General features: G+C 42.1%; 1 protein-coding gene across 7 annotated transcripts in view; it reads right to left on the bottom strand.

Annotated features, from left to right (window-relative positions):
- Nucleotides 1–26249, bottom strand: part of Sts (steroid sulfatase (microsomal), isozyme S) — a 167412-nt gene that overhangs the window by 48646 nt on the left and 92517 nt on the right. For all 7 annotated transcript variants that reach the window (XM_013505578.1, XM_013505577.1, XM_005406533.2 and 4 more), the window contains one exon: nucleotides 20760–20896. In XM_013505578.1, the coding sequence (XP_013361032.1) occupies nucleotides 20760–20896 (137 nt within the window). The remainder of the gene's footprint in view (nucleotides 1–20759; nucleotides 20897–26249) is intronic.

The following is a 26249-nucleotide window of genomic DNA, read 5'->3' as shown; positions in this document are numbered from 1 at the left end:
CACCCGCCCTAGGGTGGGTAACCTGCTTACAATATAAGGGGGGAAAAGAGGCTTGTTCTCCCTTTTTTTGCTCTTGTTGCTTTTGCTGTCCTCTGTCACCTTGAACTGTTGCCCCTGTGACATACCACCCTACCTTGGAGCCAGCTGATTATGGACTGAAACCTTTGGAAATTGCAAATTAGATCAATCTTTCCTTCCTTGACTTTGGTGTTGGGTATTCTGTGTCAGCAATGAAAGAAAAGTAACCAAGACATAGTCCTTCCTCCAACAGGGAGGGAGATGGTAGGTCTCCTATGTTATCACCGTAGCTGAAGATTAAAGACTCAATGAGAGATGTAGTCATTGCACCTCCTGGGGAGGGTGAGGATTTCTCCACGTGAAATGTTTGGTGTTCATCCAGGGATGTGGCCTTAGCTGCTATAATCTGATTCTCTCCTGAACCATCTATCTAGCAGCACAGAAAAATTCTGTTGTCATTGGCTGGACAGAGGCAATTCTTTGTTAGTTTATAGGGGATTAGAAACATAACTAATATCCCCTACATCAGGACATATCTGTCACAACACAGAAATTTATCCTCTGCAATGTCCACCTCATGGAAGCAAACTCAATAGTGTATTTCTCCCTGAAACTGAAATAAATGGTCAGGATTTCCAAAATTTCAGTCCTGATCTTGTCCTTAATATGCAGTTCAAGGGACCTTACAGATGGGCTCTTTGCAGGCATATGATTTATCAGTAGGATAAACACAAGCTCAAAGAGCTTGCATATGTCCAACAAGTACATACATGAAAAAAAAAGTTCAATAGCATTGGACATCTGCAGAATGCAAATAAAATTTACAGTGAGATAACATCTCACTCTAGTGAGAATGGTTATTATTTAAAAAGAAATCAAAAGCAGAAGATCACAAATGCTGGCAAAGTTATCAGGAGAAAGGGATAGGCACTATGAAAAACAGGATGGAGATTCCTTAAAAAAAAATCAAACGTAGAATTTCCATATGATCCAGCCATACCATTTCTGAGTGTATATCCAAAGGAAATGAAATCAGCATCCCAAAGAGATATCTACTTATCCTGTCTATTGTGGCACCCTTCATAATAGCTAAGATATGGAGTTCACTCAGGAGTCCATCAGCAGATGAACAGGTATCGACAATATGGTTTCTATACATACTGGACATTCAGCCAGGAGTGAGCACAATACTATCATTTACAGTAAAATAGATGGAATTGGAGGACACCATGTTTAGGAAAATAAGACAGGCACACAGAAATAAGCTGCATGGTATGTGCTCTCTCTTAAATGTGGAAGCTTAAAAATGTCAACCTAAAAGTTGCATGGTGATTACTAGGAATCCAGGTGTGGGTGAGACTCCAGGTTTAAAATAGGAAATAACTGAGGAATGGGATATTCCTCAGCAAACTGGGTCTAGAGGTCCCATTCAACCCAGCTATTCCCCTTCTGGGTATTTTCCCAGAAGAACTGAAAACATCATATCACAGAGATATATGCGCACCCATGTTTACAGCAGCACAATTTGTCATAGCTAAATCGTGGAAGCAATCCACATGTCCATCCACTGTGGAATGTATATAAAAATTGTGGTATTTTTATATAATGGAATATTACTCAGCTATCAAGAAAGATAAACTCGAGGCTTTTACAGGTAAATGGTCATAACTAGAGACCATACTCATAAGTGAAATAAATCAGACCTCCATATTTAAGCAATGTATTGTCTCACTAGTGTAAGAACCTGAGTGAATAAAAATTGGGAGGTATGAGAGACATTGTGAAATGAAAGGAAACTGCTCAAAAGTAAAAAGCAACTGGGATGAGAGAAAAGAGAAAAGAGAGAAGGGGGAAATTATGTATATATGTATATACAGGATAGTTAACATAGTTGTACTACTGACTTCTATCGTTTTACTGAAAGGAACAGTTAATGATTAATTATGTGATCAATCTTGCATACCTATATTTGTTTTCCTGAGAAACCACTTTGAAGTTAGCAATACGTAATACAACAACCATTGTTAATTTCCTACCACTTTGTCTGTAATTCAGTATTGCTTGTATTGTTCTTATGCTATTTTTTTTAAATGTATGTGTTTGTTAATGTTTTCCTTCTTTTATTTTTAAAATAAATTTTTTAAAAAGTTGCAATATTTTTATAAAATGGAATATTACTCAGCTATAAAGAAAGACAGACTCAATTTTATAGGTAAATGGTCACAACTAGAGACCGTACTCATAAATGAAATAAATCAGACCTGCATGTGTAAATAATGTATTGCATCATTAGTGTAAGAATATGAAAGAGTGAATAAAAATTAGGAGGTATGATAGACATTGTGAAATGAAAGGAAAATGCTCAAAAGTAAAGAGCAAGTGGGATGAGGGAAAAGAGAAAAGAAAGAAGGGGAAAATTATGTATATATGTATATATAGGATAGCTAACATTGTTGTGCATTTTATTGAAAGGAACAGTTAATGATTAATTATTTGATCAATCTTACATGTCTATATTTGTTTTTCTCAGTAGCCACTTTGAAGATATCAATATTTAAAATAACCATTGTTAATTTCCTTTCACCTTGTCTGAAATTCAGTATTGCTTGTAGTGTTTTTGTGTTATTTTGTAAATGTATGTGTGTTTATTAATATGTTTTTGTTCTTTTATTTTTAAAATTAAAAAATGGGAAATTAGATAGAGTCATTGTACATTATATGCACATATGAAATCTCTCCCTGACCCCTGTTAATATATACATTAGTGGATTAAAGAAAAAGCTAGCACAAAAGAAAAAAATAGTCTCCTACCAAAAAAGTCCCCATTTGGACTTTTTGTCTACACTCTATAAACTGGCTGGGAGAGAAAAAAAAAAAAAGCACCATGTGCTGTCTTTTTCTTGTTTTTTTTTCTAGTACCGGGAATCGAACTCAGGACGTTGCGCTTGCCAGGCAGGCGCTGTGCCGCTGAGCTAAATCCCCAGCCCCACGATGTACTGTCTTTGAGGAAGCCTTCTGTGTTGTTTTTGCAGACTTTCATTTGGTGTCTGATTTGAGCATATTTTTGGAGAAAAGCAAACAAAAATGATAACAGTTAAGCTGAATGGGTAGAGTCTGGCCATACTCTTGTTTTTCCATGAATTATCCAAGTACCAAACAACAAGTTGTGTGAAGGGACCCCCAGAATATTACTGCACACTGTGAACCCAGAGGAGGAGCGTCAACTCTATCACAGACTGCATGTCCACCTCCTAAGTGAGGACAGAAGGATGACTGCTATTGCACTACCCGCTGAGCTCCTCAGAAATGGCTACACCTATGTTTCGGGCAGTTCTGACGCTGCCTGCAAGCATGTCTGTCATCCATAGATGACAGGAGAACTGCCCTTTCTGAAGGTCTTCTCTAAGTGGATACATTTTCCTGAATGAGGGCAGAGCCAGGAACTCAAAGCCTGATCGTGTTTTCCATCCACTCAACCAGACCAACCACATCCATTAATTTAGAGACCATCTCTTTTGTTATTTTACTCACTTCCACATCTGTTATTTGACCGAGAAGTTCCCTTCTGAACGTGTCTAGAAGACATTCCTAATCATTTTCAAACAGTTTTGAAAAAGCACGCAAAGGAAATATTAAAGAATGGATTAGACCAATTTATGCATTTTTTTTTCATTCTTCCTGGACAATTCAATCAGATAACGAAGACCTTGTCCTCAGGATATAGGTTGCCTAGTACATTCTGATTATGTATCTGTGTTCCTCCACTTTTAATGGGCTAGTTTATCCAACAGAGACCAACAGTGCTAAAACAAAGATTTGCATTCAGTTTGTTTGGGGTGGGGTCTGAAAATTTTAATTTCTAAAAAATGCTTCCATGGAATCTTAATGATGGTGACTGTCTGAAGAAACCCCTCCTTTGCGAAGAAAGTTAACATGTGACAAAATGTGTAATCAATGTTGATAGATAATAAAAAAGATAGTTGGCATTTGACAGATTTCCAGAACTATATCGTTTATAAGAGTTAGCTAGAGTTTCAGATCTTTGATATGCAACTTCTATATGCAGTGGGATTTTTTTTTTTTTTGTAGCAGGAATTAAACTCAGGACCTTATGCTTGCCAGGTAGGCTCCGTGCCTCTATGAGCTATATCTCCAGGCCCTTGAAGTTTTTGTTTTCTATACACAATGAATAAACATGAATAGTCATATAATTTAGATGAGTTAAGACATGGAAAACTGAAAGATTGAAGACCTGCCATTCTATAAGTGACCCCTGGTTAACTTGGCTGGTGTTCTCCCAATTCAGTGAGTTCCCACTCGAGTCAATTTTGTTTCCTGGAAACCCATCCTTCTTGGATGTTGTTGTACCTGATGGCTATGATAATGTTGTGATTTCCTCCATTACACCCGTCTTCACCCTAATCAAAGTTGTAATGTGTGATTTATCCTCCTGCACTCACATCTGCTCGAGCCATCTGGGACACTTTCCCAGCTCTATTCAGCTACCTTCTTGGATTAACAATAACTCCTGTGTGTGTGTGTGTGTGTGTGTGTGTGTGTGTGTGTGTGTGTGTATGTGTGTGGGTATGTGTGTGGTATTTTCCTAGGGTATTGCATTTACTGGAAATAACTGAACAACTGCAACTGGCACATCTATATGGAGCTCACCAGCATCTTCCAGTATGAATGAGGCAAAGTCACACAGAAGAACAGAGCTGGCTATCTTGAAAGGGAGGACACTCCACATCGGTACCTCCCGGGTCAGAGGAGGCCACTTCGAACGTGGCTGTCATCGGATGATCAAAACCACACTGTGTGGTTTCCCTGAGCCTCAAGTAGTCAGACTGTCAGGAACTGTTCTGAAATGGCACAGTTCAGCTGGAACAAAACATCTGTCCCCTCTTAACTCAGCCATGCAACTCTAATTCCTAGAGTTTTCCCTTCTTGCAGAAAATATGGGTTGGGTATTTCAGTGTAGCTGTTTGCTGCTTGGAATTGTTATCACATGTGCATGTGTCCTGGGAAGTTATCTAGTCTTATCAAGGTTGACCATGTGTTCAATGGGCCATTTCTAGGACCAAAGTCAGTGTGACACTCTGGAAACATCAGCCTCGTGCTAGCCAGCTTTCCGTCACTGTAACAAAAACCTTAGACAATGAGCTTGTGAAAAGGAAAGGGTGATTTTGGCTCATAGCTTTGGAGGGTTCAATCCATGGTTATTTGCTCTGTTGTTTTTGGGTCTGAAGGGAAGGAGTACATTATAGCAGATGTGTGAGTGATCAAAGCTACTCACCTCCTGGCCTGGAAGAAAACACAGGAAGAGGGAGAGCTTGTATCCCATGATCCCCCATGATGAGCAAACTTTTTCCCACAAGGCTCTGCCACTTAAATTTTCCACTGCCTCCCAATATGGATAACTTGGAGACCAAAACTTTAACACACAGGCCTCTGGTGGACATTCAAGATGCAAACTACAGGAAGTCTGCACTTACCCAGCAATATTTAGTTAGAGATACAACTTTGAACTTCCTGTCTCAGCTGGGAGGGTAGAAATGAGAGTAGGGAATCACCAGAGCCTATGAACGGGCATCTGAGAAACCAAGCCTCGAAGAATTCTCAATTTACAATGCCCTACCATGCTATCTGTTCTTGTTTAGATGGTAACATTTATATTCAATTTTACCATTTAAAGATGAAGACATAAAATTAAAAATGTTTCTTTTTGCTGACAACCTGTACATTAATCACAGAGTCAAACTCTTCTTGCTATTCAAATTAAAACCTGGGCACACTGACTAACATCTTGCCACACCTAGGGGCCATTATGTGGCCTCTGGTGCTTTTGTCTGCTATGCTTCTTTCTCGGTTCTCTGCTTCCCTCATGCCATGAACTGAGCCACTTTCCACCATGATGTGTTTCCACCATGAGGCTTCCTGGACCCCTGATTCAGGCCTCACATTCTAGACACATTCACTGATATTCAGTAAACTTTCATTTAAAATAGAGCTTTAATCCAAACTCTCGGATCCTAAAATATCTTTTCTTGGAATAGACGAGACAATTAATTGTGCTTATGAGAATGGTTTGATGGCTCAAGAGTTTTTCTTATTATTACTATATTTGCAATACATAATGAATGCATTCAGCCCGGGGAGGCGGTGCATATACGTAGGGCAATTTGCAAAAGGCCTAGTTCCCTGTTTCCTGTTACCCGTCTTTTACAGTGGTACCTCAGGTAGTGAACTAAATTTGTTCTATGATTTTGGAAAGATGCCCACCCTTGTATTTGTATGGGAAAGACAACCATGGGCGTGTTTGTCACCTGATGCAGAGTTTGCGAACAAAAACAAAAATCTGCCACATGCTTCTGTTTGCAAATCAAATTGTCTGCAAATGAAAGCACTCATGAACCAAGGTACCACTGTATTTTGCTCTTTGAATTATTTTGTGTTTCTCATCTAAGTCATTCTTCTCCCTTCTAACACAAGGGCAAGCCCTATAATCTGCCCTGCTCTTGCTATAGCAGCAGAAAGAGAGATTGAAACCAGCATTTAGACTATGTGCATGGAAGGAGATGACCTTGTCCAGTGACCTCTAACTCAAGGAACCTCCTAGACCTGCTCAGCAGCAAAGTCGGAAGAACAGTCCTGGGACTTGGGAACCACAACAAGAAGAGACACAGAGAAGCATCATTAGAATAGAGACTTTCCTCCAGGAAGTGTCCAGCCTGAGGTGGCGTCTCCTTGGGCACATACTAGGGAGTGCTGAACAAGGTTAGGAAAGACAAAGTGATTGACAAAAGCCAGCGAAAGCTACCTGCAGAGCCGCAAGAAACTAACAGATTTATTAGCTTCAATGAGCCAAAGTGTAGCCTGTAACTTGCATTTCATGCAAATCCGTATTCACAGAAAAGTAAATTCTATAGCTTGGATTACATCAATAGTAACATTTGCGGTTGTAATAGAGTTGTTGATTTTGCCCTACTCAGATTCCCTTTCATTCACCCAGACCACAAAAACTGCAACCTTCCTTGGCTGATAATATCTATGTAAGACCCACAGGGGTCTTTGGAAGGGGTGCTTCTCATAAAAAGCACGTCTACATTGCCACACTCTCAGCACGTTCTGAGGATAAACTTGCAAAGAACCACTAACAGGGAAGCACCTAGCTTATCAGAGAATATGGTAATTCTTCTGGTTTAAAAATAAGTTGTAATGTCATCTCACTTCTCTCCTTCACCTTTTGCTTAATTGGAAGGCAGCACTGAGCAAAAATCAAAATGCCAAGTTGTATAAACAAAGCAAAATAGTTTTATTTTTTTTCTCCTCAAAGACATATTCAGAGCTTTAGACTGTCAAAGAAGTATGCTTCCTTCTTTTTAAACACGGGGAATTTACTAGCTAAAACCCAAATGCATATGTGCATTTATAAGACGGTTGTTACTGATGAAATTTAGCAATAAGTAGCAATTGAAGACAGGTATTTGACAGGCAATTCCTCCTTCAAGTGGTGAAAGTTAAAAGAACTAAAATGCTGTAATTTTGTCATTTTTGCTCACTTTTGGCTATTGTCTTACCTAGGAATGAAAGGAAATATTATGACAAGAATGTTCTTTCTTCAACAATTTTTTTGTGAGTTGGAAGCCTGAATAGGTGCAAAAGTTATCTTCTGTCACTGCCAGCTAAATGGGGATTATGGAACATCCACGAGCCAGTATTTGCTTTAAAATTTAAGTAACAGATACATGGCAGGAGCTAACTTTCCCTAAATTACAGTCAGCTACTGTTTGTGACCTTACATAAACAGGATTCTGTGTAAAGTAAGATGAGCACCCGTATAATTTCAAGAACAGCAGAGCACTGTTCGGTTTTAATTTTTTAGCTTGGATGTGGTGATTTGAGCACCCCTTCCAGAGCACCCCTTCCAAAGACCCCTGTGGGGCTTACAGAGATATTATCAGCCAAGGAAGGTTGCAGTTTTTGTGGTCTGGGTGGATGAAAGGGAATCTGACTAGGACAAAATCAACAGCTCTATTACAACCGCAAAAATTACTACTGATGTAATCCAAGCTAAAACTGCATTTTGAAAGCATACAGGAAACTCCCAAGTAGCATAACGCACATTTCCCGAAGTTTACTGTGTATCTTTGTTCTTCCTATTTTTATACTGTCTCCTCAGTGATATCTGGTTCACTCAAGGAACAAGTTCCACTTTGTATTAAGAAGGAGGTGGTCTTTCAGGGAAGTATATGCCACCTTACAACCTGCCCTCACTTCCTTCTACTGTCCGTGAGGAAATGAAAACTAACACACAGGGTCATCTTGTAAAGAAACTTCTGTTCTCCAAAGATTAAAACTCCAAGTTAACAGAAGGTGGCTAAGCCACTGCTGCTCTACAGCAGGGATCCTGGCACCATGCTAGGAGATGTGGCCCAAATGAGTGAAGCTAGAAATCACCCAAAAGCACAGAAAATTATCTCCTCCAAAGCTCTTGGGTGATCACATATTGCCCCTCCACAGGCTTCCAGAGACATTGGTTTACACAGACTGTAAGCAAAGGGTCATCTTCAAATCATTTCAGCTTTCTTTTCACAGACCCCACTTTCTCATACCTAGATAACCAGCCCATCCTGTCCCAAAAATGTCCCAAGGCCTGAACACATGAAACTGTGCCCGAACACGTCTATGGCCATTTGCTTCCATTGTTTGTACATAACATAATGGAAGAAAATATCCTCGATAGGGATTGACAGAGTCAAGACAGGCAAAGAAGGAGATCATAGAAGCTATGAGGCACTGAAAGTTCTATATTAAAAATTCAGCCTTCATAATGACAACAGACATCTGTAGAGTTCTGGATATAGCCTACATATTCTGCTACCCCCACAAAGAAAGGCAGTCATATACTCCCATTTTACAGACAGGAAAACTGAGACATGGAGAAAGAAAGAGCCTACCAAGGTTTCCACAGCCACAGTGTGGTCAACTGGTGTCATAGTTTAGATCTGGGATGCTGCCCCAAAGTCTCATGTGTTCAGCGGTGAGGCTTCCAAAGGGTGACAGGATCATAGAGCACTAACTTCTTCTCTGGATTCATCCACTGATAAGTTCATAGCTCAGTGTGCTGTTAGGAGGTGAGATCTTCCAATCAAAAGGGGATATGGTATGACCTGGAAGAGTATATTTTTGGTCCCAGTCCTCTCTCTCTCTTCCTCTCCTCTCTCTCTCTCTCTCTCTTTCTCATTCTTGGTTGCCACGTAGTGAGAAGCTTTGATTTGCCAGGCTTTTCTGCCATGTTGTTGCTGCCTTAGAGCCAGCTGACCATGGACTGAAATCTCTGCAACCATGAGCCCAATTAAACCTCTCTTCCTTTAAGTTCAAATGTCCGATATTTCGTCCCAGCAAGGAGAAAGTTAACACAAGAGTGGATAGGATTGTAGGCAACCTGGCCCCAAAGTCTCTGCCGTTCCCCTATATCCAGAAGCCATAAGGACCTGCTGATATTGTATGGAGTGGACACAAGGAGTTCTGGACCAGAATTCTCTCTCTGCCACCTGCCCATGAGCTTTCCAAAGCAAGTTACTCCAACCCATGTGCCTCATTTTACATATCTGTAAAAGGGAGTCATGCAAGATGCTCATCCTATTGGATGAGCCCCATGCTGCAACTATTACAAATGCAGAACTCCAGGCAGAGAGTTAGTAGCTGTCAAGTGAAGGTGAAGGTATGTTCAGTAGTAGTGATAGAAGATTCTAGAAACACAATGAACCCACAGCAGTTCCCAGTTCTCTCCTTTCCCAAATTCTCTCTACAAGGATGACACAACCACTCTAGAAGAAACATAACCAGATTCACAAGTACCACAGCAAATTCCAAGGGTATTACAGCCACACACCTGGATGCAGGTGAGATCATATAGATGAGCTCCTGTAGGGGAAAGCAGGAGGCAGAATGGTACTGGCCAGCTGTTTTCTCCTTAGTGGCTAGGAAGAAGTCAGGTAGCAAAGCAGGAATCTTCCTTTGGGGTCCACTGAGAAAAACCCACCCTCTTCACATTTTGATGTTTGTGGCCCTTGAGAAACCTATCTACCTTCATTTTCCCCTAACACTGTACCTAGAAATGCTGGGTACAGAAGCTGATCCAAAGATGAGCTTGTCAGGAATCTCTAGCAGCTGGCAGCGCCACAAGAGGCCCTAAAGAGCTCTTACAGTTGGAGCTGAACTCCTTTGATCTAGCTGGCAGCCACTATGGCCACCAACAGAGCCAAGTCTATAGGTGGGGGTGGTTGGGCACAGGTGTGGGCCGATCACCACTGCTTACTCACAGGTAAACTTGGCCTGATGAGTCAGCTGGTGGGGAAGGAATCAGCTGTTGCTACCTGGAGACAAACTAAACCACCTGGCCTTGTGCTGTCCAAGTTCTCAGAGGTACACCCTGGCCAAGAATAATGAGCAACAAAGACCAATAAAATTGGACAAATGGCAGCACACACTACACACACACACACACACACACACACACACACACACACACACCCCTACATGCACAGTCCTTCCACAGATGAAATATCTAATTATAAAGCAAGAGCCTATAAAAACATTGGGTTAAAATAAGAGAAAACATATATAATTTGATTGTGGAGCTGGGAATAAGAAGATCTTTCTTTGTTTTTGTTTCTGCTTTTATGGCCAACTACAAATCCTATACATCATAAGGAAATTATCAACTTTGACCAAGGAAATGTATCACAAATGACTCTGTATACAATATGAAAACACAAAAGAAGTAGGAAAAATACTTGCAACATCTAAGTAAAACATTAAGATCCCTGACCTGTAGATAGCCTATGTAAATCAATAAGACAATACGAAAGATGATAAGAAAATTGTCTCTGAGAAATAAAAAAAAACCTAATAAGAAAAACACCTACAATCTGATAAAAAAAGGCACCCAAACAATCTGACCACAGAATTCTTAGGAGAAGAAATACAAATATGGACTAAAATGTGTACAGTTTCAACTGCAGGAATAATAGAAGGGAGAATTTCAATAATAAAATAACTTTCTTAAATGGCAAGCACAAAATAGATTCATAATACTGAGGGGTCAGTAAGCACATGAGAAAATTAGCATTCACAGATCATGAATGAGCTTCTTATTGTTACTCTGGAGTAGGAGGAAGAATACACTCTTTTAGGTGATATTGAATAAATTTTGAAAATTTACACCTTTTTGACCTAGTATTTTAATTATGCTGAATTCTTATTTCAAAATGGTTCCCACAAGTTCAAACAGCTTTACAGAAAAGAATATTCACTACTGGCATTGCTAGAAAGAGAAAAAAGAGAATTGCTGATGCTCCTTACACAGGAATGGCTAATTATAGACTATGAAAGAAGAAATGAAAATTGAAATGTTGCAGTAGTCCAAAACTGCCCAGATATATAGCCAGAGAAGAAGAAACCCACAAAACATACATAGAGTTTGTGTGAAATACCCTTAAAAACACATGTCAGATCTTTCTGTTACTACATGATATTGGCAATATACAAATGAAGGCTGGTCAGTAAATGGTTAATGAAGTTGTGTATTGGGAATGAAAGTACAAAGAAACATATTCCTTCTCCCTTGATGGCTTGCTGCTTCCTGCCTGTCCTGCCATGCACTGTTTCTCCTCTGTGACGTCACTCTGCCACGCCACCCTGCCTTGGAGACAGCCGACTATGGACTAAACCCTCTTTGAGTGTGAGCTAGAATAAACCTCTCCTCCTTTAACTTGCGGACGTTCGGTATTGTGTCTCAGGAATTTTGTGTCTCACATTCCATTTTCTCTCTTCAGGGACAAAAGGAAGATTAACTTATATCAAACAATATCCCAGGAATAATGTTCCATATGTGCTATTGGAGGAAACTGCGCTTTGAAAGCATACAGGAAACTCCCAAGTATTATAACAGCACATTTCTAGAAGTTTACTGTGTACCTTTGTTCTTCTTATTTTTATACTATCTCTTTAGCAAATCCATTTGGCACTTGTGCAAGGAGAATCTTGCATACATTGGTTTGTTTTAGTCATTCCTTTAAGTATATAGGTTTCAGCACTTTTAGATTGCTTCATGACCTGGCAAAGGGTGGTTATACATCGCACATTCAGCTGAACTGTGTTCTGCAATGGAAACTATTATGTTACCCCTTTCCTGTCTAGACCTGCTTACACAAGAAACCTTCTCATGAAGACCAGTGCTTGTCAAAAGTCTTTGGGAAACTCCTGCCTGTCTGCAGGCTGTTCCATGATTATCTTAGCAATGAAGGTGTAGAGTGATAGGACTAGAGGTCATATTTCATGTGATGCAGTGATAAGCTGCTATTTGAAGCAAATACCAACACTTGACAGCCTAGATAAGCTAGAAGAGTTCCCCTTTTTTTTAGAAAAAAAATTAAACAGTATTTCCACTTTGGGGGATTCGTATGACATTGAAGTTACTAATTTAAGTAGATTTTACCAACTCAGCTGATTTAAAGTGTGATTGAAGGATAGAGTGGAAAAGAACCCCAGTACAAAATTATCCCATGGACACACACACACACACACACACTCACACAGGCTTTTGACAATTCCATGAGGAATTTCCCATGGAGAAAAGTACGAGTAATGCAAATAAAGTCCAATTTGCTACTCAAGTTGAATTTTAATAATTGTGTCAGAGATGCCTTAAGGTTTAGAAATGAAACATGTAAGTTGAATATTTGAAATGCACTTTGCGTGCTAAAATGCAAAATACCAACCGCCATGCCAGATATAACTTAGTCCACTCTAACACCTTCAAGGCCCAGCCCCTAACAGCTTAACCAGCACACTGCAATGAAAGCGGAATCTATTCTTAGCTGTCCACCTTCACATACCACCTTGACATTTTCATGAGATTATTTTTTCTGGACTTCCGATTCTGTTCTACTACACTGTCTGGTTTGGACCCAGTACCACATGCTTTTCTTTATCTCTTCTAGTTGGAACTCTACAGAATTCATATTTAAACAAAAGAGAAATTAAAAGTGTACCAGTAATCCAAGCACTCTGGGAGGCTGGGGTAGGAGGATTGCGAATTCAAGCCCAGTTTAGGAAATTGAACTTAGTGTCACCTTGTTTTAAAAACTGAGGAAAAAAAAAAAAAAAAAGAAAAGAAAAGGCTGTGGATATACCTCAGTGTGAAGCCCTGGGTTTAATCTCCAGAATCCCAAGGGGGTGGGGGAGGCATTTGAGAGTTCACACCACTACCACCAATATTCTTTGACTGGGGAAGCTCATAGAAACACATGAATTCACCTGGGTCTTACTGCCTCTGAGAACACTGGATTCTACATCCTACTGTGGCACTCACCTTAGCTACCAAGTGACAAAGGCTGTGTGATGCATTTTCTGAACTTAGCTCTTTATACTGGCTGCACACTGGTGCTGGTGTGCTAACAAGAGCGTGAGCTAAAAAAGGCGTGTTTTCTATGTACTCACCACCTTTGTTCCCTGCCTATAAACCTTGCAATGCTGAAGCCTCAGCTGGTGACCAAGCAGCGGCACCTCTTTCACACCTTTTGAGGGTTTTTTCGATAACTTTGGATGCTGTCTGAAGAAGCGTGCAATCCACAATGCCTCTATCATCCTCCCTTTGAGGATACATTCTGAGACTCCTCTTTGCCCGGTCGCAAATCCAGCTAATCAACCCTAGCAATCAGAGGACAACTGCGATCAGCATATTTATGTGTGCGTTGTTACAGGACGGCACCCGGTGAGCATAACGGCTTCCCCATTCTTTGATCTTGTCAAAGCCAGGCACTCATCTCCTACCTGTCATCTCACAGGTAGGCCATGCTCCTGGGGATACCAGGAATACCTCTGCCTTTGGAATTTAAATACACTCTGTCCCATCCTTTGAAATTTTTCCTACAAAGGTATTTGGAATTTTCCCCAGATCTCTAATGCATCTCCTTCCAAGACACCAGCTGCTACCTTTCTTCACTCCCCTCTATTGTCAGTGTGTCACTCACACTCTCGGTAATCACCCCAATTCTGCCGTCCCATCGTCTTTAGAGAATCTCTCCCTGGTAAAATTGGAATCACTGATCACTTCGGTTATTATACTTCTTGCCCTGTACTGAGCTAAAAGTCATCAATTCCATGTAGCTATGGTTTTGAAATCACAGCCCAAACTCATATCAAAATTTAATCCCCATGTAGGGTAGTAAGAGGGTGGAAACTAAATCTGCCTCTGATATTTGGGTGCAAGCGGGACCTTTGGATGAAATGAAAGTTCAGTACAGGTGTAAGGATAGGGTTCTGACACAGTGGGACCTTGGCTTGTATTATGGCTTATACCCAGATGTCCCACCAAAGCCTCATGCGCTCATAGGGGAAGATTTTTAAGCTGGGTGATTTGAGGGTGTGTGGTAATTACGTGGGTTTGGCGTAGTTATGGGTGTGGATATTGGAGGTCTCACCCTGGATGTGGGTGGTAACAATTGTAGCCTGGGTGGACCATAAAGGGAGAGAGAGAAGGCAGGCTGGCTGCAGCTGTTTACTGCTTACTGCTTCCTGCCTGCCCTGCCATGGACTGTTTTTCCTCTGCTATGCCACTCTGCCATCCAGCCTCATCTTAGAGCCAAACAACTAAGAGCTGAAACCTCTACAAATTGTGAGCCCCTGTAAACCTTTCCTCCTTCAGTTTGTGCATGCTGGGAATTTTTTCCTAGCAATGAGAAAATAACTAAGACAAAAGAAGGAGAGAGACCTGAATTAGGAAGTCTTGTCCCCTTGAGATATTCTATCCATCTTGAGATGGTGCATAGAGTTCTTACAAACAAGGAGGATCTCTCCAGATGTACCCACCAAGTCTTGAACTTCCCAGGCTTTTATGTGATGAACCAAACAAACTTCCTTTCTTGATAAATGAGCCTGTGCTATTCAGTTACAGCAACAGAAGGTAGATAAAGATGCATTACTGATTCCAAAACTTGAGTTAAGTTCTCTGAGCCAAGCTAAGCTCATACACAACCAAGTAAACAATCCTTTCATGCCAAGTACTCCCCAGTCTGATTGACCCCCACTCCTCAAATATCACTCCCTATGGAAGCACTGCAAGCCTAAACATGGTAGAAGCTGCCTTCCTGGGCCATCCCTCTTTGCCTCTTCCTGTGGTCTCTGAAGTTCTCTTTAGTTTTCATTCCTCTTCCCTGAAGTGCTTTTGGCCACTGAACTCTAGTCACCCTGTACTTCTTTGCATGTCTCCTCTCTTCCTAGCTGCTCCTACAGTTTTCCTCTGGGAATTCTTCCTGTTTTGATCTTCACTTAGCCCCTTCTCCCAGACTTTCTATGCTCAGTAGGAACCAGAAATGAGCATGCTATTTTCATGTCTTAGAAAAAGTCTCAATGATCAGAAATAAGAACATTTAAGAAACTCAAGTTAGAGAAGTCATGCACTGAACCCCAGAGGAAATACACAGCCTTGGAGTGCAAGCTGCATTCCGTGTGGCGCAGAGGGATGACAAAGTGAATGAGGACCTTGATTTCAAAGGTCTTCCTGTTTATAAGGAGGAGAGACATGCAGGTTCATTTTTAAGCTTGTATCCTGGATTTGGAAGGAGATAAACTGTGGATCATAAGTCAAGCAGCTGCCTGAAAAGAATTTTTGGAGAATAGTTTTATTCCCCACCATGGCTGGGTTGTTCTGTATGCATACAGGAGAAAGGCACACACCAGCCTCATTCAGGACTATGTTCCTAGCAATTCCTTAAAAATATCAAGCTCCAGGACTATACATTTAAAAATCATTTATTGAACACATACTATGGCTCTAGTATTGTGAAAGTGGGTGTTTTCTACATAACTAATCCACAGCAGTATTGCAGAAGAAAATGTACCCATAAACCGAGAGGTCAGTCACTGAACTCTGAATGCTATGTTCCCACAACTGTTTTCATCTCACTATCATAAAAAGGGCTCATTTTAGAGTGGATCATCCAGCAGAACCGTGTCCAAAAAGTTCAGCCCTGGTTAGAATTAAGTGGTATTGAGTGTGATTGAAATATAATGGACATGTTTAAATTTTAAAAACATTTGTTACAGTAAAAGACACCTTGCCATTCATTAATCCCTCTCAGAATCCTTCCTCTTGCTTCAAAAGCACTCATCCCAGGGTTAGATCCTACCTTAACTGTGTTATGCAGATTATTCTTTTTCTCTGTCTCTGTCTCTGTTTCTCTCTCTCTCTCTCTCTCTCTCTCTCTCCATACTGCAGAGGTAATTTCGGCCCTCCTACCCACCCTAATGCACAGCACTCAACTACTTCCCAGCACTCTCATATTCACTGATCCTCAAGCCACTCCCTTCTTCATGAATTAATATAACCTGGGGTTCAGCCCTGGGTCAAGGCCTTTTTTCTGGTTAGCCACTATCCTAGCTGGGCCTAGGACCCCTTGGCTCCCCATAGCTACAAATATGTTTTTGTGTCTTTACTCTCACCATGGGTTACACTGGAAGTGGTAGATTGGAATTAACTCTAGAATTCCACTAATTTTTCCATGGGGTTACAGATATAAACTTCCTGGGTGGAGATGAGGACCAGGAAATGCTCTCTATATGGTATCAGGCATGACAGGAATTGATTCCATCACGTCTCCCAGCTCTTCTTTCATAAATGCATGCCGTACTTTATGCTTTCACTGATTCTGTGCCCACAGAAGCTAGCTCTGTCCAGACGTCAGGAGTGGGTGACCAGGGAGGAGTGCAGAATCAAAGAGGAGAAACTGAGGAATCCCCCTGTGTGTGGAGCCACGCTACACATGCCGAGCTTCTCAACGCTAAACTCAGGAAGATTCCTGCATGCTCACCAGCTTGTGGCTGCTTTTTAATTTTTTTTTCCACCTAAAGAGAAAGTCTCCTTGTTCTTATTGGAAAGGGAGAACCTCAAAAACACCACTGGGTCCAACCCTTAGCAGCGGTGGAGGTATATTTTTGTTTTAGCATTCACCTTCTCATCATCTGCTTGTATTTCTCTTCCTAAGAATACAGAACTTGCTGGTCTAATCCTGAGCAGGCGCTGATTTATGAGTCCTCTGCGAGGCTCTATTAATAGCAGCGGGGCTGGAAATGAACGCTGATTGCATGCAAATTCTGCCTCCGATGCTAGGGCTGGGATGCTACAGGCTGCCGAGAAGGCACTCAGCACCCGCACACCTCCTGTGCTTCCTTCCACCTGCTCCGGGCTGCAACCCCCACCACATGCACAGGTCTGTAGCCAGCGTCACGCCCTGTCCCCAACAGCCAGAAAGACACACCCCAAAGTGCCCCAGTGCACCATCGAAAACAATGCGATTTTACACTTTGTTTCCTCCCAATCTTCAGCTGCTTCCAAATGAACTGGGACTGGAAATCACATTTTGCCCTACAGCCCTGACTGTTCCAGGTATTCCACAGCAGATGTGTATGGGCTGCTGCAGTGGGGAGGACGCTGAGTGTGCTCACTGTCCCTATCCCTTTCTTTCAAAGGTGCTCCTGAATGTTACCTGGCTCCACCCTAGGACGTTCCTCACTTCCTGCCCTAAGTTCCTCTAACATCTCCTGGGAGAACACTACATCACTTCGTAGCTGCTATGTTGCTTGAAGCCAAGAGTCTTACCCTCACTCTGTCCCAGATGCCTACAAACTACCAGGCACACAGCAGGCATGCACAGCATGACTCATGAATGAACCGCCTCTTTCCCAGGAGGTCGTTGTTGACCATGGGAGGCTATTGTGCAGCTTCCCTTATGCTATGGAAAGAGGAGGACGCAGGTGATGTGGATCCCAGGCTGTGGGTCTTTAACACCTGCTTGCTCATCCATTATGGAGCCAATGCCTGGAACCAGGAGTTCTGCACCGTCTGCAAGCCTCACCTGCAGCATGGGTGTGATAAGACGACTACCTGCCCTGTGTACCCTGGGGAGCCCACGGGGAGGTCGTGCATGCATCACCCAGGGCCAGGTGTGTGGTGAGCTCTCACCACGCAGGGACTGGGACTGCTAAAAACATGCTCAGCACCCCACCAATTTGCACACAGTAGCATAGTCCTAGCATGGCAAATGTACAGCCAGGCTCCTTCTGCAACATTAGCCAAGCTGTGAAGTCAGCCTTCCTCCAGCTACTGAGCAGCTCCACCTAGGGCAATCGCATGCCTGAGAATAAAGCCATAAACTACAGGAGCATGTGAGAGTACACCTTGCCAGGCACAGCGAAACCCGCAGGGGAGGAGGCTATCACAGCAGGACCCTCAAGCATTTTGCAGGAGGAAGGGACCATGGGAAAAGAAGAAGCTAAATTCAGTTCCATAAGAAGGGCCACGGGGTGATAGAAAAGGATCCACATGTGGTTTATGTACAAGTCTACCAGAATGAAACTCAGTCATTTGCAGAAATAACATGCAGTCCTTTACAAAGGAAGAAAAGAAATTGGAAAGCAAACACCGAGTAACTGAGGAGGACCTTCTGTGGCTACTGCTTCTGTCTCAGCTTTCTCATGGAAAAGGTTTCTGTTCATTGATCCATTTCCAACCCTCACCTTTATGTTACTGTACGATAACTCAGGATGTTACAATCCACTTTTGGTTAATACAGAAAGGTCTTTGGTAAAAATAAAATGAAATGAAATAAAATGTTCCTGAAAACACTCAGATGAATGGAACTTATAAAGCAGCAAAAATTTCCTATAAAATTAATGGAATGGCTTGGGAAAAAGATTTTATCTTTTGGTGAAGGAAAGGAAGGGAAGGGAAAGGAAAAGAAAACAAAGGGAAGGAAAGGAAAATAAGGCAATGGAAAAGGAAGGAAGGAGGGATGGAGAGAGGAAGGAAGGAAGAAAGGAAGGGAGGAAGGAAGGAAGGAAGGAAGGAAGGAAGAGAGGGAGGGAGGGAGGGAGGAAGGTCATGTATAAATATATATAAACATAACACCTGGGTCTTACATAGATCTCAAAGACTGAAAAATAATCTCCAAATATCCTAGAGGGCAAACTAGTGGTAGCACAACACTGAAATATAAACATTTTAATGTGTGAAAGTAGGTATTTGTGCTTTTATAATTAAATAAAAATTAAGTGCGATGATGTCAGTGCGTGCGTGCTAGCCAGCAGTACTCCCAGTCGTGTTAAGAAGCTCAACACGTTAAAATCTAACACTCATTACAGAGAGGCAATGATCTGCTGATTCACACTGCAAATATGCTTCTGATTTACACTGCCAAGGTGTAGAAAATGTAAACTGATCTCCAAGCAATTTTAGAAAGGTTAAAAGAGGAAGGGGCCAGCGGGTGTTGGCAGATGGAAACACCCAGAGTGCTGTGTAGTTTTTACAGAGCCTGACACAGAGAAAACTGGTTTTCTTTTTCCTGCTTAGCACTTGTCTTTTCTGCTCACTCTTGTGATTTTATGGCCTTGCACACTGCTGGGGAGGAAATTAGAACCTGCTATTCTGAATCCTTCACACTGACATGACAGAAAAAAGGCCAGGAGATTAAAGTTGTCACCTGAGTTCACAGAGAGAGATAGAGAAGGGGTAGGAGCTCCCAGAAGGATCCAGTTTTATTTCTTAAAATGGTTAGTGCTCTATGACATAAGAAAAAACAAAGCAGCCAGGAATGGTGGTCTACACCTGTAATTCGAGCTACTACAGAGGCTGAGGCAGGGGGATCACACAATCAAGACCAACAGGGATTAACTTAGCAAGACTCTGTTTAAAAAGAAAAAATAAAAATCAAATGATAAGAACAAGGGCTGCTGCTGTGCGGCAGAGCACTTGCCTAGCATGTACTAAGCCCTGGTTTCCACCCTCACACTTGAGCTGTTTAGCTGTGCAAAACAAATGGAAGCATAGTAATGATCTCAGGGAGATATGCAGAGCATTTGGGGGTGCAAACTGGGGGCTGAACCCAGGGAGTTTGCATTGAACTACACCCCCATCCCTCTTTTGTTTTATTTCAATTTATTATTTTGACTTTGAGACGCGTTCTTGCTAAATCACTCAATTGCTCGGAGCGCCTTCAAACTTGAGAGCCTCCTGCCTCAGACCCCCGGGAGGGCTGGACTTACAGATGTGCACCACCGAGCCCAGTTAAGTTTTGCACAAAGCCTCCATAAGGAAGTCTTCCAAGTGCCACTGAAAGAAAAAAGTGCTTGAGTTCTCAGAAATAGGGTGGTTTGCTTAGGAAGAGAATGAAAGACACCGGGAATGAGGGGCTGTTTGTCCACGTGCAGACAAAACAGCAAGAAAGTGAGTTCTAGAAGCCACAAGCAGCACTCTGAGACACAGGAATGCGCATGTGCAAAGTGTAGCCCACGGCGCTGGCTGGAGATGCCCACCAGTACAGACAGCTGCTGGTGCCGAGATCCCAGGTTCCCTACTTGTCTACTTTCGGTACCGTTCAGCTCTAACTGGTACTTTCAGCAGTGCAGGTAAGGGCTCATGCGTTGCCTTCTTTCCTCACGCATGTCACACACGGACCCAGCGCTCTCCTCACCGGCAACAACTACCGCACAGGCAAGATGAAAGACGCTTTCTGCATTCTGTCTACCTTCCTGAACTCATGTTTCTCCGGTTACGTTTTTTTGAGAAGAAAAGCAAACACACTTGCTGTCTAGACAGACATCAGGAACCTCAGGGAGAATTCATAAAATAGGAGACGAAAGGTAACCGCTTTCTCAGAAAATGTGGGCGTCACACCTACCAACACTCCAGTCCATCTCCTCCACAGCGTCCCCATAAAGGCCGTGGCGACTTTTGTTGGTAAAATCCTTGGAAGAGAAGAGGGCCGTGTGTACATGGACATAAGATAAGAAAAGAAGGAACGGCTTCTCAGCATTCCTGCAGAAACAACAGAAAACAAAACAAAACAAAAGGGTGAGTGGCAATAAAAAGTTTCTACCCACCATTCTGATATTATATGATATCACTTGAAAGCTCACAAAATCCCATAGCTTAATTGGCTGATGGTTGATCTCTCCTTGGAGAAGGGTAAATCCATATGAAGTAGCTTGCTGTCACCCTTGATGCACCCCCAAACATTTGCATTAGGTCCCAGAGACTTTCTCTTATCATAATGCAACTGCCGGGGTAGGGGCTGCAAGGGACAATGGGCTGCATTTTTAAAAAATGATTATAGTCTTTCCTCTCTAGAGGCGTGATATGAATTGAAGCATCCTGAAAGGGCTATTTTTTTTGCTCTTCTGCTGCTACACAACACACCTTAATGAACCCTCAACTATCAGTACTGGGATTTTGGAAATGAAAAGGAAAGGAAGAGAATACACCTCAAATCACCCCGAATTTCCAGTTGAATCCAGAGAGACGAATGGTCTTGCCAATGGCATTTGTTAGTGAGGGGAGTACAGGAATGCTATGGATTTTTGTGAGTTATTTCTGTCTCCTCAACAATGCTGAATTTCATTATTAATTCCAGAAGTCTTTTGGTGGAACATATGGGGTCTTCGTGCAGAAGGTCATGTCATCTGCATCCTTCCTTTCCCAAAACAACTTCATCCAAATTGATGGGGACACTCATGTGCCGGGGAATGCTATGTCTCTGTCCCATGTGGCCCTTGCTACCATGGCCCTGAGGGAGGTCACTCCATGAAGCTCAGAAGCTTCACAAGCAAGAGGGCTGAAAAGGATCAGTGAGGCACTTAGCTCCTTCTTGACCGTGAGTCGATTTCTGATAGAAGCACGTCCCATCACAGACTCAGTTTTTACCTTGTTCTGGAGTTGGATCAGTAATTCCTTTCTAGCTCAACAGGAATAATGACCAAGAGGCCTCTTGGAAGGCTACTGGGGCACAGGCTGTCTATGCACTTTGCAGAGCGTGCAGAGGCAGTTCCTGGACATGCGCCCGACAAACACAATGACAACCCCGCCCTCACGGTGCCTCCCTCTGGCTGTCCTTCGGATTCTAGCCCTTTGCTTCACGTGTGCTGTGAACCTGAGGTGAATTCCTCAAACATCTGCTCTTCGGTTCTCCTGTCTCATCATGCACAGGGTATTACTCAACTTCCTGCTTGCTGAGACACAATACCTGACCCCGAGAAGTTGAAAGAGTGGAGGCTTCACTTGACTCAAAGGTTTTGGGAGAGTTGTTCTGTGGTCTGTTGGCTCCAAGGAACAAACATCACAGCACAGGGAAATGCAAAGGACAACTGGTCACCCTGTGGCAGCCAGGAAGCAGAGAGGGACTAGGGAAAAGAATACACCCTTCCACATCATACCCCGGGGACCCACCTCCTCCAGCCAAGCCCCAACCCCTAAGGGCATGGTCAGCTATGAACTCATCTGGATGAATCCACCAATTAGTGGAGCACCCCATGACCTAATCACCTTCTAAAACACAAGTGACTTTGGGGTGACATATTCGTTCTAAACCACAACAGAGTTCTGACAAACCTTACCCAAACGTCAACACTCGGAAACCTATCTTATGCTGCAACTCAACATATTAACTACTCCCTAACAGGGCCTGCACATGCACAGGTCTATGTCTGGAACCTGATATTCACTCTGCCAAATGCTGAATTCTTTCTCTCCCTGGAAAACATCCAGTCTTTCATAAATCATCTCCCTTATCTCTGAGAGACATTTTCCCTCAGCCCAGGCAGCCCTATGAAGGCTGAGCACCAGGGGGATTTTATCATCAGTTGAATACCTGGGACCTCTTCCTTGCCTGGGTTGTAGAAAGTGCTGGACAACACTGCCAAGTGCAGAAGTGGATGGATGGATAGATGGATGGATGGATGGATGGATGGATGGATGGATGGATAGATGGATGGATGGATGGATGGATGTACACAATTTCTAAGGGAGCATTTGCTCCAAAATACAAGAAGCATTTATGTGTGGTGGTCATGCTGGGCCAGGCACTGGCCACTTCCTTCATATGACTGTTCTTCTATCACCACCAGCATGGCGATGATGAATGGTAGGGGGTAGAAACTGAGAATATCTCTAGGATGAGATGAAATACTGCATCAGCTTTCTCAGCTCTTGCAACCCTGCCTGGCAGTCCAGTGAACTGCAGGAGCATATCGACACATCATGGTTCACGCCAAAGTTGCTTCATAGAGTAGGTATGACTCCGTCCAACTTCTGAGTCTCTTGTCACTGTGAAAGGATGATCTCCTACACTCAGTACCTTTTCCACCCACCAAAGAAATCACTTAGTTAACTGAGGTGATTTTGCTTTCATATATATTGGATCATGTAACTCCTCCTGATAGCTGAAAATATTTCAATGTTAGGATTAGGTATCACACTCTAACTTTACCTTGAAAAAATAAGATGTCAGGCCTGGTGGCATATGCCATTAATCCCAGTACTCAGGAGTCTGAGGCAGGAGGATCATTGTGAGTTGGAGGCCAGCCTGGGCTACAAAGTGAGCTCAAGGCCAGCCTGAACAGCATAGAGAGACCCAGTTTCAAAAACACAAAAAAATTAAAAATTAAAAGATATATACTTTCCTAAATATACAAGCCATTTCCAAACTATTAAAACCATGCTATTTCTGCCCATAGAATATCTCAATATCTCACATCTACTGGGACCATCCACTCCGTTAGGTTTGTCTTTGCATTAACTCCTAGTCCTGTGAAACACAGCATAGGCACAAAACACTGTAAGTGAAAACTAAGACCAGCACTTCTTCTTCTGTGGACAGAGGCAGTTCAAATAAACAAGTCATGGTTAACCATATTGGTGTTTTTTTATTCTTGCTCTTGAAGAGAATTTTAAAAAAAAATTTCCTTATAGTACCAGGGATTGAACTCAAGGCTTTGCACTGAGCTACATTCCTAGATGTTTGAAAAATATCTTATTTTGAGACAAGGTCTTGTTAGGTTGGTAAAATTGCACTCGCTAGGTCCAAGCTTGCAATCCTCCTTCCTCAGCCTCCTAGAGTGCTGGGATTCCATGTGTGCACCTCCAGGGATGGGTGCCTTTTTGAAAAACAATAGTATAAAATGAAAGATTATTGTCATTACTTTGCCACCAAGAAAACGAACAAAGAAAGCTGTGCCCAAGGGCTTTGCGGTTCATCGGAGAACGTCATTCACAAAAACTTCCTCTCCTCCCAAAGAAGAAGACTCCAGTCCTGCAAAGTGACTTACATTCCCCAAATCCAGTAAAAAACCACACTCTTCATGCTCATTTTGAAACAGATCAAGCTGTGCAGGAGTATGGTTTCATTGCAGTTTCACACGCAGCTCTTTTCCCACTTAATTTTGGCTTTCTAGCTACAGGAACTAGACAAGGGGTCTAAAAAGCCATATATATACATATATATATATATATATATACACACATATATATGTGTATATATATATGTATATATATATTATGCCTTAGTACTTTCTTTTTCTTCTTTCACTCATCCTACTCATTCTTTCCATTGAACAATTTCTTTCCCTTTCATATTATCTATTGAAATATTATCTATTTGGGTTTTCTTTACTCTTTCATGTTATTACACTAGGGAAACAATACGATGTCTACACATGTCAGTCCGATTTATTTCACTTATGAGTATGGTCTCTAGCTGCACCCATTTACCTATAAAAGCCTCAAGTTTATGTTTTTCTACAGCTGAGTAATACTCCATTGTATAAAAATACCACATCTTTCTTATCCATTCCTCCATTGATGGGCATTTGGGTTGTTTCCCAGATTTAGCTATGGCAAATTGCGCTGCTATAAACACGGGTGCACATACATTGCTGTGGTACGATGCTTTGTAGGTGGCATAACTTTACTGCTGATGTCCAGCAGTTTATTGAGGGAAACAGTCAATGTTTAACTTCTTTTTATATATTTTAACCAATTTTGCATGCTTATATCCAGTAATCTTAGTAACTTATGTGAATACAACAACATGCAGTGTAACAACCATTGGTGAATTCCTACCATCATGTGTAGTGAAACTATGTATTGTCTCTAATGTTCTTTTACATTATTATTTTCCTCTTCTCTTGAATGGTTGGATCAATCTTCCATTCTTACACCTGGTAACCTGAGCAACTTGGTTGAAGATAACAATATGTAATGTAACAACCACTGTCAATTCCTATCTTCCTGTTGAAGGTAACAATTTGTAATATAACAACCACTGTTAAAACCTGTCATTTGGTTTGAAACTCTGCATCATTTTTAATGTCCTTGCTTGGTTTTGTTTGCATTTTGTGATTGTTCTTCTTTTTTTTTCTCTTCTTTTTAAAATAAAATAAAATTTAGAAAAAAAGCCACTCTTCCAAGCACCATGCCTGGACATGGCTAAAATTAACGGATGGGGCATGCCCCTAAAAGTCATTAACTGCATGTCTTGAAACTTCCAGCTCTGGGCTCTAGTCTGGTGCCAATGTGAGTGCTCTGATTGTGGACAGCAGTCCACATGTCTAAAAGTTTAAAAAAGAGAAAAGAAAAGGTTGAAGAAAAAAGGCAGCGGTCAACAGAAGATCACAAGAGGGTGGTACATTAAAATGAGGATGGAAAAGAACAAACAGAAATAAAGAGCGTACAACAAGCAAGCAAGAAGCCCAAGATAAACTCGATCCCACAGGGCAGTTACTAACAGAAGCGCAGTCATAGACCCATCAACTCGGAGTTCAACGGGTGCTGCAACAAAAGAGGACTTGTCGGAGTGCAGAAGGAGCCTCTGTGGAAGAAGAGAGAGGACTCTTGTGTGTTCACCCAAATGTATTATTCATGGGACGATTTTCCTATCATGTCTGCAGAAAGCAGAACACTTCCTTTCTGTACAGCAGAGACCACAGATACTAGCGTTGTACGTATCTGTGCCCTATGAGTCACAGTGGGATGGCTAGGCTTTAGACACAAAAGCAAAAGTGGAAGACATAGGAAACTGTGCCTGCTTTGCAAAAACACACTGCCAAGAAGATGGAGTGTGCAAGAATAGAAATAAAGTCAACGATGTATGAGAAGGAAGCCCCAGAATCCTAAATCATGGGGTGCCCCATTCACGCCTGGGTGTGTCTGCCAGCTCTCTCTGAGGTGAAGGTACAAGATCCTTCCAGGGCAGGGAAGCCCACGGACCTGACAGCCAGCGTGAGAGAGGACGTGTGTGTCTCTGTCACTACCACCTTGAAAACAGACAGCTCCAGGAGCTCCTGGGCGGGACGTATCTCAAGAACAGTTCAACTCCTTTTGCATTACCTGAAGCGCT

Source organism: Chinchilla lanigera, unplaced genomic scaffold (genome assembly GCF_000276665.1).
Source record: "Chinchilla lanigera isolate Chin_1 unplaced genomic scaffold, ChiLan1.0 scaffold00098, whole genome shotgun sequence".
In the NCBI taxonomy this organism is placed as follows: Eukaryota; Metazoa; Chordata; class Mammalia; order Rodentia; family Chinchillidae; genus Chinchilla; species Chinchilla lanigera.
The sequence above is the reverse complement of the archived record's forward strand: the minus strand, read 5'-3'. Positions and strand labels throughout refer to the sequence as shown.